At 39.1% G+C, this 21,313-nt stretch overlaps 1 protein-coding gene across 3 annotated transcripts in view; it reads left to right on the forward strand.

Annotated features, from left to right (window-relative positions):
- Positions 1-20,650, forward strand: part of NR5A2 (nuclear receptor subfamily 5 group A member 2) — a 139,240-nt gene extending 118,590 nt beyond the window's left edge. For all 3 annotated transcript variants that reach the window (XM_040636421.1, XM_040636420.1, XM_008685098.1), the window contains one exon: positions 17,327-20,650. In XM_040636421.1, coding sequence (XP_040492355.1) covers positions 17,327-17,574 — 248 coding nt within the window. In that variant the 3' untranslated portion in view covers positions 17,575-20,650. The remainder of the gene's footprint in view (positions 1-17,326) is intronic.
- Positions 20,651-21,313: the final 663 nt, after the last annotated feature.

A 21,313-nucleotide genomic window follows, 5' to 3' on the forward strand; every position in this document is an offset into this window, starting at 1 on the left:
CGGAGTCAGAGGGAACTTCCTGGCCTTGCATTGCTTTAACTAATAGTAATAAACATTGGCCCCCATGTGTCACCACAAAGCAATGGGTGACACTGAAGAGCTGGAGGGGTCTGTCTACCACTTGGAAATAGATAAGTTGATCATTAAAGACATCACAGGAATTCCAGCAAAACATTTAGGAAGGGTCATAGACATAGTCGTGGACATGTCATTGGGAAGCTGCTTTGTTCATACACTGTTGCCCAGCTTGGGTTGTTCTCTAATCTTACCCGTACCCCTCACATTTTTGGCATCTGTCTGAGTCATTGGAAGCTTTTTCAGAAGTTTAAAAAGATGTTTCATTCTGCTGGCCCATCCGTGTTTCTCCACATCCGTGTGCATCTCAGAGGGACCTTCTTCGTAGATAGGGCTTGAGAAAAATATCTGTGTTCACAACTCTGGAGCCAAGACTCAGGATGGAAATGCAGCTTGTGAGCTTTCTCCCTCACCTCCACTCCCACCAAAAATGTAGTCAAAAAGCCCATTGTAATTAACAGGCGTGGAGGGCACAACTTTAGAATCCAGTGGATCTGACTGGATTCTAATCCAGTCTCCAATTCTGCCACCAACCAGCACAGAACTGGGAATAATGATAAGAGCAGTATCAACCCCACTGGGTTATCTTAGGTAGTAAATGAGATGGCACTAACGCAGATAGATGCTTAAAAAATGTTAATTGCTGGGGCACCTGGCTGGCTCAGCCAGTAGACCTGACACTCTTGATTTCCAGGTCATGAGTTCAAACCCCACAATGGGCATAGAGTTTACTTTAAAAAAAACCAAAAACCAAAAAACAAAAAAACCCAAAGTTCATTGCTGACATTATTATTATTATTAGTTAGTTTAGCCATCAATAATAAATAATAAAAGTCCTATAATTCACAAACTAAAAATGCTTAGACAGCTGTTGAATGAGAATGCATATTTTTGCATGTCCAACTAACTGGCTTTCCACCATGACTTTGGATTTAATCAGAAAAGTAAGGACTGTTCTTGATTACGTATCAGGTGGATGGTGAGGGATTTGTTTGCTTTGAAGGAGTGTTAGAAAAGATAAACAGTTGTTTCACCTCATGCAGTCTGAGATTTATGCATCTTTAAAAGAAGTATTTCTATATCCAGATGACATTCATAGAGTTTAAAATGAACCTCAAAAGATATTATTTTCACTTATTATTAATTATGCAATAGACCAGGAGAAAGACAGTCAAGCATGTCAAGAATCATTTTTTTAAAGTTGTGTTTAATGCTTTGAAGAAATATTTATTTTAAAATTTGGGAAATGGAAGCCCCTTTGTTTCTTCACAACCAAAAAGGAACTACACCATGGTTTGCTTGTGGGACCATAGAAATGGTTCAAAAGTCATCACTGACTGGTCATTGCCAATTTGCTTATTTCACTGTGTTGAAACTTAAAACATTATCCCCGGTTTTCTCTGTTAATGGAGGCTTAAGGACAACACTGAATCCACAGATAATCCAAAAATCAAGTTTTCAACATTTTTTAAAAATCCTCTACTTCACAAGATGACAGCTGTTTAATTAAATACCAATTGCAATTTGGAAATGTATGAGTGGTTCGGGGCTGTCCTGGAACCTGATGTGGGTCTGCTCACTGAGCCATCCTGAGGCTCATGCGAAGATACTTAAATTTGAAAATCCCCAGGAGACAGTAATGGTCCTCCAGGGCAAATTCTACAGAGAGCACCTTAGGAGGCGTGGGAGTGGCTCCCTGAGCCGGATCAACGTCAGTGGACCTGAGCGCTCCCTCTGGGGAAGCACCGGAATTCCTCAGAACAGCTTCGAGTATTAACACTGTTCCTGATGTCTTAGACCAGAGCCACTGTCTGCATAAGCTGGCAGAGGCCTTGGGCTCAGGAAGAACCATATCTGAGCTTTCCTTTAGAACAGCACTGGGTGGGCGGAAACACTTCATGTTCAGCAAAGTCATCACTGTAGGAAGATGAAATAACTTACGGTATTTTATAAGCCAGGCACACTGCCCTACTTCATGGCAATTACTGGTAAAATGCCTTTTTTTTTTTTTTTTAGCTTAAAACCTCTTTTCTTTTTTTAAAATTTTTTATTTAAATTCAATTTAGTTAACGTACAGTGTATGGTTAGTTTCAGGGGTAGAATTTAGTGATTCATCAGTTGCATATAACACCCAGGGCTTATTACATCAAGTGTCCGTCCTCCTTAATGCCCATCTGCCAGTGACCCCATCCTCCCACCCCCCTCCCCTCCAGCAGCCCCCAGTTTGTTTCCTAGAGTTAAGAGTCTCTTATTGGTTTGCCTTCCTGTTTTCATCTTATTTTATTTTTCCTTCCCCTATGATCATCAGTTTTGTTTCTTAAATTCCACAGATCAGTGAAATCATTTGGTATTTGTCTTTCTCTGACTTATTTCGCTTAGCATAATACCCTCTAGTTCCATCCACGTCATTGCAAATGGGAAGATTTCATTCTTTATGATGGCTGAGTAATATTCCATTATAGATAACACACACACACACATACGTACACACCGTATCTTCTTTACCCATTCATCTGTTGATGGAATTCTGGGCTCTTTTGATATTTTGGCTATTGAGGACATTGCTGCTAGAAACATTGGGGTGCAAGTGCCCCTTTGAATGACTATGTTTGTATCCTTTGGATAAATACCTAGTAGTGCAATTGTTGGGTCGTAGTGTAGTTCTATTTTTAACCTTTTGAGGAACCTCCATAGTGTTTTCCAGAGTGGCTGCACCAGCTTGCGTTCCCACCAACAGTGTAAGAGGGGTCCCCTTTCTCTGCATCCTCGCCAACATCTGTTGCCATTCTCACTAATGTGAGGTGGAATCTCATTGTGGTTTTGATTTGTACTTCCCTGATGCTGAGTGATGTTGAGAATTTTTTCATTTGCCTTTTGGCCATTTGTATGTCTTCTGTGAGAAATTTCTGTTCATGTCTTCTGCCCATTTCTTGACTGGATTTTTTGTTTCCTGGCTCTTGAATCTGATAAGTTCTTTATAGATTTTGGATACTCACCCTTTATCTGGTAAGTCACTTACAAATATCTTCTTCCATAGTTCCCTTTTAGGTATGTTGACTGTTTCCTTTGTGCAAAAGCTTTTCATCCTGATGAAGTCCTAGTAGTTCATTTTTGCTTTTGTTTCCCTTGCCTTTGGAGACATGTCCCCAACCCCACCGCACCCCCAATACATTTTAAAAGATGAGGAAACTGAGACTTAGAGCAGTTTCCTCTTTCCAAGGTCAGTTGGCTAGCACAGTATTCACAGATCTAAAATCACTTCTTTTCATTTTTCCCAGCTGTGGAAATGCAAGGATCAATAATTCCCCTCAATAATCAAGAGTTGGCTATAATGCAGCTGCGAGAGCATCATTCCTATACAGGGCTTAGCATTGAGCATAGCATTTTCTAAACAAGTATGATCAGATATCAGATAGTTTAGTATCATTACCACCTGTCTTAGCACTTCAGAAAAAAAAAAAAGATAGCTTCGTTTGCAAAATGTTTGAAGCTCTTGAAAGTTCTTAGATTAATCTTTCCGGTTATTTTCTCTGCCACATGGTTAAACAAATACAAAACAAATGGGTATTATGGATTTTCTGTCTTTCACATACAAATACATATCCCTGAGCAATTGGATGAATTATTAATATATGTCCCCCAAATTGATATATATATGGTTTTAATGAGCTTGTTAGGTCGTCAGTTTCCCTTCAGTCTTAGTTCTTCACCCCAAAGACCTCTCTTTTCTTTTTATAGTCCCAATAATTCAGAATAAGTATTGGTCATCTGAATGATTTTCCCCCCTTCAACTTCTGATTTTACTAAGCAGGATATTAATAAGCCAAGGGAAATGATGTAATAAGTAACAAGTGTATCTAGGTCTTGAAGAGTAGTCTTGGATATGTAGAACAGGGGTATATAAACAACGGTTCTCATATGGGCAGAATGCTACAAGGATTGTAATGATTGTGATATTACAGTTTAGTACAAGTGGAAACAGAACACAGTAAACCTCACTAATTCAGAATCATTCAACTTGGCAAAAAAAAAAAAAAAGCAGAATTTAACATGTACTTAAAGAAATGCAATTTTAATGACCTCAACCCAATGGTTTCTCCAAAGTAGTGTAGTTGATACAGTGTGCTGCAATAAAAGGAGGGTGGGAACGTCAGATGTAACATTAAAATACCTAGTCTTGCTCCGAATTTTATCACTAATTTCATTGTGTGTCTCTCTCAGGAAGGCTAATGCCAGACCTGCCAGAGTGTTGGAAGAAATTACATAAAATAGATGACAGGGTTTTGATAAAAGTTCAAAGGACTGAGCACATATTTTATTCTCAGAAGTTGTAATATACAATAAGCCTACATTTATATAGACCTTATAGAAGGTCTTAAACGTTAAAAACTTGGATTTTAAAATAAACAACACATCAGTAATAATCTTAATTTCCTGAATTTCTGCTTCTGCTGCTGGTTTTAGACAGAATTTCTCTTGAGTTAGATACTCAGAGCATGAAACAGAAAGGCATCTGTAAACTCCCTATCAAAAATAAAGCCTAACTGCAGTGTGTGAATTTGCGTCAGAGTTCAAGTTGCTGAGTCTGAATTAGTGAACAACAGTGAACACCGCAGAACAGTGTGGCAATGTTTTCCAGATTCTGTATTTCTTGCTGCCTGGGAGGCAGAACTTCATACCCTGCATACATCCTTGTATTGACTTGACCATAACGTGTTTCATTCTTTTAAAATAATCAATACTTACTCTTTAAAATGACAAGTGTATTATATTCACATCCTGGTTTCAAAGTTCTGTTGAAATGAGTGGGATTAGACCCAGGGAGGCAGTGGTTCTCCGATTGTTTGACTTCATTCATATCTAATCATACCTGGCGCGAGTCTATAGGAGGAATTGGAGGCAACTCATTGCAAAGATGTGTCTCCCCCCACCCCACCCCCGCAAAGGGTCACAGTACCCAGGGGATTGGGGATAGGGAGCACAGCAGGACAGAGATGACCACATCTGTGTCTTTCTGGCACTAGACAGTCCTACTATGTCATAGCCTTAGGGCCAGAAGACTAAGTTCGTCAAAAGATATGAAGTGTCCTGCCCAATGCCCAATGGACATTGAGGTATGAGTAATACAAGCTAAATGAAACAAACTGATTATTTGGTATAGAGATTTTTGAATGCCTTTTCTCAACAATTCCACTTAGAAAAGATTTTTAAAGAGTGTTCTGCTGCTTTTTCATTTCATGTAAACCTTTCCCCCATGGCGCTCTCTTCCCTTCTCATTCCTGTCCCTTTTCTGCATGAGCGGTATATCCCTTGCTACCCTCTAAGACCTGGAGGATAGAAACAGCAGGCTCTACCCAGCCTTCTGTGGGGAACAAAGCCGAACACAAAGCTGCTTCTGGCAATGCAACTGCACTGTGGCCCGTGGACTACCAGGAGTGGTTTTAAAGAAAAGGATTTATTTCAAATGCTGAATTATGAAGGAGTATTGATTGTATGAGTGGAAATACCTAGACGATTATATCTTTTTTCTTCTGGACTAATGCTATAATGCAGAGAAAGGCTTCAACTATTTATTTTGAATATAGTACCTTGTTCACTAAATGTGCATGTAAATTCTTAAATGTTACCTTTTTTACCTCTTAGAAATAATCTCTCCGGAAGTCAGTAAGAAAGTTGTAGATTACTACCAAAGCTAGGTACGTCGAACTGAATTGGGCTCTTAGCCACACTCCCACAGAATAATATTTTAATTGGCTAAGCTAATATTTGATCCAAGTTCATAAAAGTTTGAAATCAAATAATTAAATGCAAATACAGTCTTCATCCCAAAGACGATAAGAATGCCTTTAAGCTAATATTTTTAACAAGAACTGTTCGACAGCGTTCTCTTGTAAATTTTATCATACCTGAGGCGGTTTTCCTCATTCGATTAGCTGGAAAGCTGAATTTATCCCGAGGCAAACCAGACATCTAGTACAGGCTAAATTCAACAACTGGAGCTTAAATTTGGCTTAATATATCCCCACTTGGATCTGCCTGTTTAATTCTCTTTCATATGATAACGTTGGTTTATTCATAGTCTTGACTTACCACCTGAACAAACTGAACCCCATATCTTATTCTAAGAGAAGACGAAAACTTTGCAAAAACCGCAAAAGTTCCTGAATGGAAATCAGATGCAAAGTTATGAATCCAAAACTGTTTTAGGATGTGACTACAAGAATGGAGTGAAGAGCTTCTTCTCTCAGGAAGGGCTGCTTTTTATGAATGTGGACATTTCATATTCTGAGGGGACAGATGGTCTTAAAACAAGATAAGGACTCTGACTTCCAAGGCTGGCCGACGGGGGCAGCTGCAATTTTGAGTGTCACGTGCACTTGAAAAGCTACCTGTTATCAAACACTGTTTGTATTTGTCCTTAGTATTGGGTCTGTTTTGACACACAGCTTTATTTGAAATTGAGGGGGAAACCAGAAAATGGCCTCCTTGCAGGCCCCTTTAAATTTTGTCTTCCTGCCTCAAAATACTCAGCCAGTTCCCAGCCGGAGGCCTCATTTTTGCCTTTCATTCTCCAAGCATTTGAATGTGGGTTTTGCTATCATCGGGTGTGGAGAGGTAGATGAAACATAGGATCTATTTTAATTCATGTTTTTAAAATAATTCTTTAGCAGAGCCTTCCTTCCTCATTTTTATCCCCAAGACTTTTGGAAAACAAACCGCAAATTTATACATCGAAGGAAAATGTGCGGCCTCTGTGTCGGGCCCCTTAACACAGGACAGCCTCAAAATAGATTTTTCCTCCATGTACACAGATTACCGCTTCATAACATCAGACAAACCAAGTGTTTTCCCTTCTGCTAATTCACTGAACTCCCTTTCTTCCATTTTGAATCAAATTATACTTTTTCTAGAGATAAATTATGGAAAATGTGTTCTACTGTGATGTTTGAAATTGGTTATGAATTTAACAAGGTGAGGAACTTTAAAACTACTTAGGAGTTTAATAGCTGGGACTATTGGCACATAAAAGATGCTCAGTATATTCTTAGGGAATTGATTTGCATATGCTTTATATTCACGGGCGCTTAATTCAGATGAGCAAGTTTAATAGTACACGTATTGGGTGTCTTGTGTGTATGTGGTGCTGTGTTTGCACTGTGTGGGAAGTAAACTAAAGACAGGATCATTGCCTTTCGAGGGAACATAACCTAGTAGGGGAGACAGGGTACAGACTGGTGACTGGAAGATCAAGAAAAGCTTGACAGGAAAGATAGGATTGGAAATATTTGGAAGATCTTTCAGGTACAAGCAAGGGGAAGATCGATGTATGAATTAGTGTGAAAGTACATTCTTTCACTCGTCCAGTGTGAAATCGTCTCCTGCTTTGTCCAGGCGCTGTGCTAGGCCTGGGGAAGGAAGGGTAACCATTAACAGGTAGATTTATCCCTGTTCTCAGAATTGACAGTCAGATAACCATGTAATACCCCATGACCTATGTGATGGGCGAATGGAATATGCTGTCCGATCCACAGAGACTGCTCAGGGGAGGCTTCCTGGAGGCAGTGATGTCTGTATGGAGTCCTGACAGATCCTGCTCCAATAATTGGTATAGGGAAAGCAGGAGAAGGAGTAGGCTCAGAAACGTGGAGAGACTGAGCTCAGTTTTAGACACTGTGAGTTTGAGATACCCACTAGCCACTGGGGAAGAGATGTCCATTAAGCAGCTGTAGCTGCTCATGGGTCATGAGTGAGCTGGTAAATGTGTAGAACATGGCAAAGGAGAATGTTCTGCACATAGAAAAGTCCACATGATTCAGGAAAAACAGGCAGGCTTGGCACTACAGTCAGAGCACCCAGCCAAAATTCCCTTTTGAACCTTTCCCAAGAAAACACAATACATAATGGACTTCGTGCTTTTTGCTTACTGTTATGAAATAGTTCTGCACGAAACAAAAATAAAGTCTGCCGTGAATTTGATATGGAAGAATAGTAGTATGTCAAAGGCAAAAAAAAAAAAAAAAGAAAGAAAGAAAAGGTTTTGGTTTAGGGCAAAGCAATGTTTAATCGAGAAATTTATTTGTTCATTCCTCACATATTTAGAGTGGTCCCCCCACCCCCTGCTCCATGGAGGAAATGTTCCAAGCCCCCTAGTCATGCTTCAAACTGTGGATAGTACAGAACCCTTTATATATATTTCTATAAATGCATACCTATGGTAACGTTTCATTTCTAAATTAGGCACAGTAAGAGATAAATAATAATAGCTAATAATAAAATGGAACAATTATAATAATATACTGTAATAAAAGTTACGTGAATGTGGTTTTCCTCTCTCTCAAAATACCTTGTCATACTGTAATCACCCTTCTTGTTGTGATGATGTGAGATGATAAAAAGCCTATGTGGTGAGGTGAAGTGAGGTGAGTGGTGTAGACACTGTGACCTTCTGATGATACATCAGGAGAAGGGTCATCTGCTTCCAGACCACGGTTGACTACCTGTAGCTGAAACCACGGAAGACCAAGCCACGCACGGGGGGGCCACTATATTAAGGATCTTCTCTGTGCTGAGCACTGACCTAGGTGCTAAGATGCAGCTGCAAATTAGACCAAGTCCCTTCTTTCACAGCTCTCATTCTGGTGAAGGTAGCAGGCAATTTCAAAAATTGGACAAATAAATGCATAATGTCCAATAAGCAACAGTAAGAATATGTAGTTCAGGGATATAGGGAAGAGTAGCCACAAAATGGGGGTAGTGGTCATTCTGAGGCGTCAGGATTTAGTTCACGGAAGGAACACACAAGGAGCCTGAAGGGCTCTGTTCGGTGTTCTATTTGTTTCTTCAGAGTGGTGGATTCACAAGGGTTCATTATATCATGTCTAAAAACCTACCTATACATTACATCTTTACATTTCTAATTGTGGTAGATAGAATGCACATGACATAAAATGTATTATCTTAATAACTTGTAAGTGTGCAGTTCAGGAGTGCTCAGTACATTTACATTCTTGTCCAACCCATCTCCAGAACTCTTTTCATCTTGCAAAACTCAAACTCCATACTTACATGCAATGACGACCCCCATTTCCTTCTCCCCCCAGGCCCTGGCAATCACCATCCTTCTTTCTGTCTATGAATTTCCTACTCTGGGTACCTCATACAAGTGGAATCATGGACTTCTTCTTTTTGTAACTGGCCTATTTCACTAGCACAATTTCCCTCCTTTTTAAGACCGCTTAATATTCCATTGGAGGTGTAGACCACATTTTGTTGATCTGCTCACGGGGGGTCGGGGCCTCGTGGCCTCGTGGTGGGATTCTAGAGAAGGCTAACTTTTAACGGATGCTTTCTTGAGAAGGTATTGTAGGTATTTTGAAATTAAGACTTAGAAATTGAATAGCTTTCTTAAGATCTCAGAGTAAGCCAGACCCAGGGAGGGAGAAGCTAACATTTCCAAGCGCTAGTCAATGTGCAAAGGATTTTTTACATGTTTTCTCATTTAATACTGTGAAGACTTTTATTGGGAAGGTATTATTATCTTCCTTCTCCAGATAAAGAGACAGCTTTATAGGGGTCATGTAACCCTACCTGCTCAGCTACTGAGACGCAGACCCTGAGTTGTACCAGGCTGTCTGGCTCCAGAGGACATCCATGCATCAGTCAGCAGCCCCTGACATTGCTTCTACCTTTTGGCTACTGTGACCAATGCTGCTAGGAGCAGATATGGGTATACAGATATCTGTTTGATACATGACATATATTTTAAAGAAAATCAGGCAGAGTGAGGGCACAGAGAATGATTTGGTAGTGAAGCAGAGCTTTTGTAGAAAGGGTGGTGAGCAAAGGCTTTGAGTAGGTGGTATTTGAGCTGAGGCTGAAGTGAAGTCCTACACAATAGGGGAAGAACATGCAGAATGAGGGAGCTCAAGTGCAGAGGTCCTAAAGCAGAAGGAAAGGCTTGGTGTGTTGAACAGCAAGAAGACCAGTGTGTCTGGAGAGGAGTAAGGCCAACAGATAGTGTTTCTGAGTTAGACTATGATAAAGGTTTTCCCCTTTCTTCTGAGAAGAAACTATATGTAAACTCTTGGAATATTGTTTTGTTCGAAGTATTTCAGTGATGCCATTTGCATTGGATTCCATATTGTGTGCCCTAAGGGAAAAGTTGCCAGACGTGAGGACGCAGGAGCTAGCTTGGAAACTTCTGCAAGCTTTGTCTGTTCGTGCCAAAGCTACATGGTTTCCTTGTCAAGGAGAGAGCTACTTTAATGTAAATGAATTTAGTGCCACTTCTCCTAGGGCACATTGTATCAAATCATAGCTATATACTAAACAAAGTTTGAAATGATTTGTAATTCAGGCCAAAAACCATCTTGGAGAATTGACTTACTTTCCAGACAGTTAAACAGAAAAGCCAGTGATAGGCTAATGGGGTGATTGCAGAGTACTGGTGGTACCTGTTTGTTGACAGTCCAGTATCTTCCTTTCCATACTTGAGTTCATAAGCATCCAGTCAGACTGTTAGGGCTGTGAGTGACGATAGAGACCAAGTCCAACCTTAAGTTCCCAGATGAGGAAAACTTGAGGCCCCAAATAGTGACATGCTCTAGAATCCCACCACTAGGCCCCTTCCCTCTCTAAACATTCTCACTGACCCCAGGGGTTTCACCCAACACTGGCCCACTGATGAGTCCCAAATACAGACCACCATCCAGGCCTCTCTGCTGAGGTCTGGACCTTTATTTCCTGTCATTTCCTCTGTATCTACTGAGTGTTCACAGGCTCCTTAAATCCAACATGGCTATACCTAGACTTACTGAATCCTGACCTCTCAAATACGCTTTTCTGCCTCTTGCCAAAAAGATAGCCACCACCTTCCTCCCTTGACAGACACCCAGAAGTCATCCAGGACCTTCGCTCTCTCCCACTCTCGATTAACACAGGGCCAACAAGCCCTGTTGAGTCAGCCATCTTGATGCCTTTCAAGTCCACACACACCCCACCCCACCCCCGCCACCATGGCCCACTGTACTTCTTACCTCTTCCTACAGCACCCTCCTGACTGGGTGGTGAGACTGTTCCCATGAGACTGTTCCCTCCTTCCCCTCCCTCGTCTACCAGTCCCTTCTCCTCACTTCTGGCACAGGGCTCTTTCTAAACCAGAGAGCTGACTCTTTCCTTCTTAAAATCTTTCAGTGCTTCTGTATTGCTTTCAGACCAAAATCCAGACTCTTTCTGACATGTGATGTCCTTCAGTCTTAAACTTCCTGGCCTATCCTCCTCTTGCCCCTCTGCTTTCTTTCTGCATGAAAGTTAAGCTGCTGATCCTGTGTGTGTGCCCAAGACAGCCACTGCTTATCTCTGTAATATTAAATAGACGACTTGACACAGAGACTGTGTTTTACTCCTGTGTCTTTAATACCTGGCATAAGACTGTCCAACTGAATGAGTGAATGGATGGATGATTGAATGAATGAATGAATGAATGAATGAGTGAATTCATATTGCACATACATAAGAGTGTAAAATAATAAATAATGCATGTTACAGTGCCTTGTAAGTTACAAAGCGTCAGTAGTTTAAGGGCTTGTTATTTCTATGTACATAAATAATGTATACGCTATTTGTCCACATTTTTACACACAGCTCTTGCCAAAGAGTTGCGTTTTTCTTGTTAGTAATTTGCATATGAAGGCACCAAATTGTATATTCTAGTTGCTAAAAATAGCTCTTGGGTTAATAAGCATACACACACAAACACATTTTTGTAGGGGTCTTAACAGCGATGAATGTAAAATCTTGAGTTTGAAGTTTTGCTGGAAACAAGATAGAATTTAATCTTAGACATCAGCGCTAAAAATATTCTGTCCTCCCATTTCCAACCACTAAACAGCCCTCACTCTTTATTAAGTGAACTCATACGAAAAGAACTAGCAGGTTGCTCTCAAAATTCCTACAAAATTATGTATATAAATTATTTAAAGATAGCCCTCTAAAAAATAATTTTAAAAATTAATTCCTTACAGAAAATTCTTTCTCCGTTTCTGGTTTATTAAAGGAAAGGGTCTTCTGAGGACTCATTGTGCACCAATTTACAGATTGCCATCCTTCCAAAACCCTCAAGGAAAAGAAGTGTTCTCTAGGTGCAAAATGGTACCTCTTTTTCCCACTTTCATCTCTCTTGAAGGGCAAGATACAATTGTTTTCTCACATGTGGAAAATTAACAAAGATATAAAATTATCTTCTCAACAAAAGACAGCACACTCCATTTGAGCCCCCAGCCCCCTTGCTCAGCAAAGGACCCATCACTGAAGAAAGTGCTGAATGGGAAGGTTTACAGGCGTGTGCCATGTGGCAGGTACCGGAGAGGCAGAAATCAGGATCTTCATCTTCAGAGAGAGTCTGGGTGTTGTGTATGACTGAGAAGCCAGTACTGTAATATATTCAAGAAGACCTAAGGGTTTACTTTCCAATAAGGATGGAAAAAATCTGAGCATGCCACTGTGAGCTTATCGTAATGCTGCTTCATATAAAAAGTTGGTAATTAGTCCCCGAGTGAATAAAGTAGAACAGATGATAAGAGATTGATACTTAGAGGAGAAGCATAAAATGCTTTTGCCAGTCATCAAAATTTAAAGGCTATAGAGAAAGGGTTGGGGATGCCTCTGTCTGTTTACCTGCAATTTCTAACTCTGGATTTGCAATGATAGAGTTCATTAACTTGTATTTTTAAATTGTATTAAAATGAAGCTTCTATAAATTTCAAAGAGGAACATAGAGGGCCAAACGCAGGAGACTTCGAGATCCATCATAAGACACCACAGAACAACTGGTGGGAATTTTGGTGTCCTGTCAATCTTCCCTCTTCCAGCTGAGTCTTTTTCTAAAATCCAAATATGGTCCAGTGGTATGTATATGGGAACTGAACAGCAAATCTCAAAAACATATTATTTCTGAGGACTCCAGAATATGTAATAATTTTACCAGATTTTGTTTTCTCCTGTAATTTAATATCAGTTCATTGATGAAGTTTTGATGTTAGATTCCTGTTTAGATGGGTTTAGGCTCCCAAGTATGCCAGCTCCCATTCATTACTTAATGTGGAATAGGGCTTGATTTACAGGAGGAATATCCCAGAGAAAATGCTTACGATTTTAAATGTATTTCACATGTGAATTTTCACAAAAGGACATGAATTCCATGGGGCGCCTGGGTGACTGAGTCGGTTAAGCATCCGACGCTTGATTTTGGTTCAGGTCATGATCTCAGAGTTGTGAGATCCCTTCCGAAGTTGGGATCCGTGCTCAGAACAGAGTCTGCTTGAGATTCTCTCCCTCCCTCTCCTTCTGCCCATCCCCCCACTTTCTCTCTCTCTCTCTCTCTCTCTCTCTCAATAAATAAATAAATAAATAAATAAATAAAATCTTTAAAAGAAAAATTCCATGAGTATTGTGGGAGCACACTTAAGTTTCTGGACTCTTCCTTAAAAGTAAATAAAATGAACTACAGAAAAGAGAAAATTCTGAGTCTTCTGAGAGGTGGTGTCATCTGTATTTTGGCGCTTACCTTTTCTGTTGCCTTTAGGTCCTTGTGAACCATCTTGACCATAGCAGAGAAACTATGGTCTGCTTCTCAGGCCAGAGATGCAAGAAATGTAGGGGCTCAGGGACCCTATTCCAGATCCAAATGGGGGCATGGGTACATTTCCCTTAAAGCAAAACTGACCAGTGAAAATCCTCATTGGCAAAACATGTAAATTAAGACTTAACTATTCAGACCACAGGATTCACAGAGGATTCTTTAGATAGAAAACACTGTCACATTTTAAATATTTTATTTCAGGGAGAAATCTGTTGTATAAATCAATTTTTGAAAGTCAGTTTCAAATTAGAAAAAGAAAGGAAATTGGCTTATAAGATACCTAATAGTTGCATGTAATAGGTAATGTCACAGTGATATCAATCTTGGACAAATACATCAATAATATAAAGGAAACATTAATTGGAGAATTCTGTGGGGGTGCTTTGACTAATACGGAGTCCCCACACCTAGTTGCTTACAGTCTACTAGGGAAACGGACAGTTACCAGCGCAGTGCAAAATGCCGTGAGAGGAATTTATAGCTGAAAGTAGAGTCAAGCAGCAGAGCAGTGGTCCAGGAACTACTTGGTCAGTAGATGAGAGTAATTCAATAAAAATCTTGTTCTTTCTTTTTTTAACCTTATATAGCTTAAGTATCAGGATCGTTGATACCAAATTCCAAATTGTCTCCACAGGCACAGAAACAAAATACACATTCAGTAAGTATCTTTGAGGCGATTAGCAGCATAACTTTTGTTAGGTTAAATGAGAAATTCTTAGAAATGGCTTAATGGGAAAATTAATAGTGTCATGTGAATTCAATTTTGATGAACTTTAGAGAAAAATTATGTATATGGCCAAAGTATGGGAAACCTGTATATTTTCCTTCAGAAGGAAAATGGCATATATTTTTAAACTTTTGGGAGAAAGGTACCAGTTGGGACCAGTATTTATAGAAATTGCCCAGCACATGCTAATCTGAAGACTTTAAATGATCATTCTGTGATAGTAGTAAACACATAAACCAAGACTAATCATCTAGCCTTCGTTTTATTTTTTTAATAGATCTTGTTTTTCTTAACAGAGTGGCATAATTTATCACAGAAGGTAGAACCTAGTTCTCAAAAAATACATTTATCAAAAAAAGAAAGTTTCAAAAACAACTTTCTAAAAAGACCATTATTCATTTATCTTACATTTTTATGCTGTGCAAATTCCTACATCCTCCCTATTAATCTCTATGACTCTTGTTAGCTTTTCTTGCCTGTGAGAATATCTTTTCATTGTAGCATAAAATCATGCTCATTTCAGTTGTTTTTCTATAATTGTGTTTCGATCACTGTAACACTAAAAGTGGCTTGTTTTCTTTTTGAACTTTCTAGTCATGTAAAAGAGAAAGGTGAATTCTGTGTCCTCTAAGTTGGATGAAGGGTAAAAAGAAAAAGCACCGAGAAATGTGCCAAAATTCAGATGAACTCTTTTTAAATGATATTTGCTCTCTGCCGTTATCCTTTATGAAGGACCCATACACATAACCGGAATGTGAGCCCTTGAAAGGAGAAAGTGCGCTGCAGGGGACAAAGCTAACACGAATGTAAACTCTTCTGTCCCCTACCCAGCTAGAGCATATCAGTGGTATTTCCACTTGTTGACATTTTGTAATTTTGAACCAAATGTAACTAAGTGTATCAGTATTTTTAAATAATTTAAGATAATTTTTTAAATATTTTAAATCAGATGGAAAATGTTTTATTAGCTGTAAAGTGGGACGGACATAAAATGGCAACAACTTGCCTGCCGCCAGAAGCCACAGGTCCTAATAGTGTAGCTCTTGTCTGTTGGTACATCTCACTAATAAATAATCACATTTTTTTATTCTCCCATCTCACTTTGAAGTAGATGTGGTATCCAGTGCTCACACTATGTACCTATTTCAGTACTAATTCCTCACTGTTTTTAATTTGGGGCAGAGAGTTGGGGGACAGGGAGGGGGAAGCATGTTTAAGGTGAAGTTACGGCTCAGAATATAAACACTAAAATCATCCCAGACACATTTTAAAAGCAAATGTAAAGTAACCTTTTTTTGCTTTTTGTTTTTTGTTTGTTTTTACTTTTTTATTTGAGTAGAGTTGACACAATGTTTCATTGGTTTCAGGTATGCAACATAGTGATTGTACTTCTCTGTACGTTATGCTGAGCACGCCACACGTGCAGCTGCCAGCTCTCACCACGCAATGCTAGTACATCATCACTGACCATATTTCCTCTGCTGTGCCCTTTATTTCCGTGGCTTAGTCATTCCATAACTGGCAGCCTGTATCTCCCACAACCCTTCACCCATTCTGCCCATCTCCCACCCCCAAGGCAAGTAAGTAACCTTATTTTAAGAGGATTTAGAGACACCAGAATGGACGAGCACATATGTACAGGCTAAGTTTAACAGCCAAGTTCAGTGCCAGAAGTACTGGGTATGAGTTACCATGGTAACCAGTAACTGAGTTTAGTACATTTCACCTTTTAATCATAGTATTATGTGGTTTTCTTCAGAATCATTCTTATTTATTTTTGTCCAATTAGAAAATAAAACAGGGCTGGAGGGGTGCTGCATCTGTTTACTTTCTTAGCATGGATGTATGTAAACACACATATCTCTCTCTTTTTTCCAGAGACTTCTATATACACATTATATAAAAGTTGTAGTTAACGTAAATAAACTCCAGAAGAGAAATTCCAACATAACCATTTTCCCTTGTTCATTGTCTGTGTGTGTATTTGTATGTCAGTCAGTCTGTCTTTTTTTTTCTTTTTTACTCTATGTTTCTCCCTTATTCAATATTTATAAGGACCTCTAGGGCAGATGCCTTAAAACAACGGATGATCACCAGGAGTTAGGCTGCGTGAATTGCCCATGTCCATCTTCTCTGTATGAGTGACCCAGGACCAGGGGGGAAAAAAAAGGAAAGGAAAGTATCAGACTTTGAAACCACATTCAGGTTAAAGGGCACCGGCCATCCGGGCGCGTATTCTGCCTAAAGGACAAGCCTTTCATTTGATAAAGATCATTAGTCACTGAGATATATATTTTAGAGAGTTCCCAGTAGCGAATATTCTGTTGGCAGTCACTGGAGTGTACCAGATGGTTCATTAGCATAGGCTAGACAAGTCAAAGGCTTTCAGAATCATTTAGAAAATGTCAAACAGAAACAAGAACCCTGTCACTTTTTATTAGAATTAACTACATCATACCCTGGACACAGATTTCACCTTGGGTCAGAAAAATTAATACAGAATTATATGAATTGTGTAATATACTGGGTTAAGATAGGTCTTTCTCTAGGGACTCATTTGCTGGCAATATATTATGATCCCTCTACTTTAGGAATCCTCAAACCTTTCCTTTTGTAAGATAGAAAAGAGTTGACCTTGCTCAAAATCCATTGGTGTCTAATTGATTTGAGGTATATGCAGAATTTCAACAAGACATTCTTCTAAAGCTCTTTTGTGATCCTTTTCCCAGGAAGCTTGGTGAGTGGGGCTTACTGAATATTCAGCAGTATATAAAGTATGCTTTATGTCAGGAGGAAAATACATCCATTAATTGAACACACTGCTGTAGTAAACAGGAATTAAAATGCCATTAAAATAGCGTGACTTTTTTTTTTTTTTAATCCAGATGTCAAAAACCTTGAGAACTTCCAGCTGGTAGAAGGTGTCCAGGAACAAGTCAATGCCGCCCTGCTGGACTATACGATGTGCAACTACCCACAGCAAACAGAGAAGTTTGGGCAGCTACTTCTCCGACTACCCGAAATCCGGGCCATCAGCATGCAGGCTGAAGAATACCTCTACTATAAGCACCTGAACGGGGATGTGCCCTATAATAACCTCCTTATTGAAATGTTGCATGCAAAAAGAGCTTAGGTTACAACCCCTAGAAGCTCTTCTTTCAAAACAAAAAGAGATTGGTGGGCGGAAAAAACAACAGGAAGAAAGAAAGAAAAAAAAAAAAATACTCTGAACTGCTCCAAGCAACACTAATTGAAAACTTGGGTTAAAGATATTGAGTTTAAAAAGGCATAATAATCAAATACTTAATAGCAAATAAATGATGTATCAGGGTATTTGTATTGCAAACTGTGAATCAAAGGCTTCACATCCCCGAAGGATTCCATATAAAAGACATTGTAACGGAGTGGATTGAACTCACGGATGGAGACCAACACCATATTGGAGTAAAAACGGATGAAACAATTCTTGTATATTTAAACTGATCTCTGCTGTGAAGAAATTTAGGAACTGATCTGTGTTATTAATTAGGCTTATACAGCAGGGGATTTGAGCTTACAGAATGCCTCCATGGTAAAGCTGAACTAAAACAACTCAAAGGAATCCATCGGCTGCACCTGTAATAGCCCTTCCCTCTTCCTCTCAAGGACCCAGCACCTTGTGTCCTGTGATCACGGAATCTGTCCTTACGGACTTGTGCTCAGCCACACCCACTAGTAGCTCCACCAAATCATGAAAAGCCTAATTTTGAATGTCTGTGTCTTAGACCTGCAAACAGCTAATAAGAACAGTCTATAATATGTTAGCTTGCCATTTTAAATATGTTCTGGTTTGTTTTGTCATGTGTTCATGTTAAAAAAAAAAAAGCAGGCAGTATCCCTCTTCTGATCTTATATAAGCATTAATTAATATTAAGGGAAAGGACTACAAACTTAAAGCAAATGCTCCATAGCTAAAGCAAGCTAGACCTTATTTCTGCTACTGTTACTGAAATGTGGCTTTGGCGTTGTCGAATTTCATAACAGCTTCTTACCAAAAGGCTTGTTTAGGGTACATCCATCTTCTGAATCATCAAAGTTTGTAGTTCATTTACAAATAAAACCTGAAACATATTTTACTGGGATGTCAAATAGTCACAGTGCTAAGTAGTTTAAAATAAAACCGAAGCATGTTAAGCTATGCAAAAAGAAAGAAAAGGGTGAGCTAATAAATTGCCCCAAGTCTCCTGCTTGTTGCAATTGAACATCCCCTAAGCCTAGAACGGCAGCAGTGATCCTTACATAGGGACTGGAAAGATACTAAAGCAACTCCAATCTTCCCCAAAAGGGAAAGGAAGAGAGTGATACTGACCTTTCTGAGTCATAGACCAAAGTCTGCTCTAGAACAAATATTGAAGGACAAAGAATTGCAAAACAAACTCTCCCAACAACGATCGCAGTGTTATTGACATGTAATGCCACAGGTATGGACATCTTGCCTTATTTCACAATCCTGAGAGGTAGCTGTGCACATGTGGATCAACGTTTGTTTAAAATAAAGTATTAATACTTTTCAAGTCAAATAAAAGATAGTGTTTACATTCTTTAGGTCCTGGGGGGGCGGGGAGGGAAACTGCGATATTACAAAATAGCTAAAGCAGTAATTTCCTTAATGTTATTTTTCTGATTGGTAATTATTTTTAACAGTACTTAATTATTGTATGTCGTGAGACACTAAAATCAACAATGGGAATCTCATCTAGACTTTGATTTTTTTGAGATTATCAGCGGCACAATCACTTGTAAAAACTGTAAAAACTAAAAGTATCTCCTAGTCCCTTAATTTTTTCATAAATGTTTCAGGCTTTTGAATAGTTTATTTATATTGTATATCATAGTTTCAACTGTAGACAATTATGATGCTAATTTATTGTTCCTTGGTTTCACCTTTGTATAAGATACAGCCAAGACCGAAGAAACCAAATATATGTGTTTACTGTAGCGTGTCTTCAAGTTAGCAGAACATAGTTCAGGGACAGAGAAGGGTCTAATGAATTAAAATCATTCACTTGATTAAATGTCTGTAAATCTTCATAATTCTTCCTGTAGTTTATTTAATATCTATTGTAAATTATGTGACTTGTAGTTTCCTCTGTTTCTGAGTAAATTTAACAAGGGTGGAGTATTCCCTGGTTTCCTTTACAAGCGTTGTAAGTTGTATACCAAAGATATTAGTTACTACTTCTGTGTGTACAAAGAGGATTATTTTATTATTTTTTTAATCACCTCTAATATTCGTCCACATGAAGGGTACACATTCGCTAAGCCGAGTGTCCACAGCTCCTCGTCCAAAGTCTCAGTCACCTGTAATCATGGCTCAAAGGACAATGAAAAACAGCTGATCAGAGTCAATGTCCAAAGCATGAAATAGACCCGGCAGCATCCTTACTCTCCCCACTTAAAAACCAGGTTGGCCAGAAGACACGTGGAGAGGAATGGGCGTTGTCAGCCGTTACTGAAATGGTTGCATCCTGTATGTGGAACATGGGTGGCAGCAATTCTGAGGTTAGTGGGGTAGTTATTTGGAGGGTCATTAACATTGCAAAAGAAACCCCAAAATACATTGATTCTGAAAGTCCATGTTTTCTTATTTTAAATAGTACTCTCCACTGAAAATTAAACCTAAGAAATGTCAATTACTGATACGTTGTTAACCTAGCAAATTCCATCCTAAGTCCAGTTAGAAAGACGGGCAACACGGAGAGTTACATCCACACTCCTGCTGATGGACGTCGAGAACAGAAGTTGATGAACAAGAAGGCACCACAGCCGACGTCTGTGGTCCATCCAGAGTTGGCAAATGAAATTTCTCGAGTGCTCATTGTTAACCAGTTTGTCACGAGACATTTCCTTAGCGACCGCCTTATCAATTACAGGATTTATTAGTAAAAGCAGACTCAAATATAAACGTTTTTGGCTTAGCGTGGTTTATTATGGTTGGTCTATGTTTGTAAACAGACAATCTGTAATGTCTGAACATTTGTATTACAGATCTGCAGCTACCTTGGACCTGAATCCATGCAATGTTTAGAGTGTGAAGTCGGTTACTTGTTGGCGTTTTCTTACTGTATCAGTGAAATACATATTGTCATGTCAGTTCTTGCCAGGAATTTCTCGACAAAATGGATTTTTTTTTCAGTATTTCAATAAATATTGATATGCCCAGCCTGATAATTTTTAAAAGTTTTTATGCTGTCCTCATTCTATTAGCTAGTAAAGCTTCTAAATAATTAAGATGCTTGACTAGGAACGGAGTGAAAAGATTTCCACACGAATAGGTAACTTTCCCCTCTCTAGATATTACCTGGTGTAGTCTTGTCCTTGGTTGGATACTCGAAGCATTAAACGATCTGTGCATCCTATCTCTACACATGAAATAAAGCATTCTATCTTATTTACTGTTAGAACTGATTGGCAGAAAAATCTTAAACTGTCTTTAACTTTTTATCTACCCTGTACCCTAATAACTTTACCAAGTGCCTTGGTAATTCAAGTGATCTCCAGAACTGCTCCATTTGGTATTACTATGTCCCTCGTAAAGTTTCTTGTTCAGAGTGAGAGACAAGACAATGAAGGAGTAGGGATTTGAACCCAGGGCAGTTTGGCTCCACAGTGTTTCTAGACCAGAGTGACACCTAGAATTTGCTTCAAAAGGAAAAGATATTAGATAAAATGAGGCATCAAATCACTGCTAAGCATACAAATATCAGTAACCTAGAAGTGTAGAAGCCTCTTCGTTTTCTGGAGTTTAACCCTTAAAGGTAGCATGTCTATGTCCTAGAAATTAGCCCTTTTCCGTACCCTTGAGCTTTTGGAGATTTTTAAAGCAAGGAAAT

Source organism: Ursus maritimus, unplaced genomic scaffold, assembly GCF_017311325.1.
Source record: "Ursus maritimus isolate PB19 unplaced genomic scaffold, ASM1731132v1 scaffold_2, whole genome shotgun sequence".
NCBI lineage: Eukaryota > Metazoa > Chordata > Mammalia > Carnivora > Ursidae > Ursus > Ursus maritimus.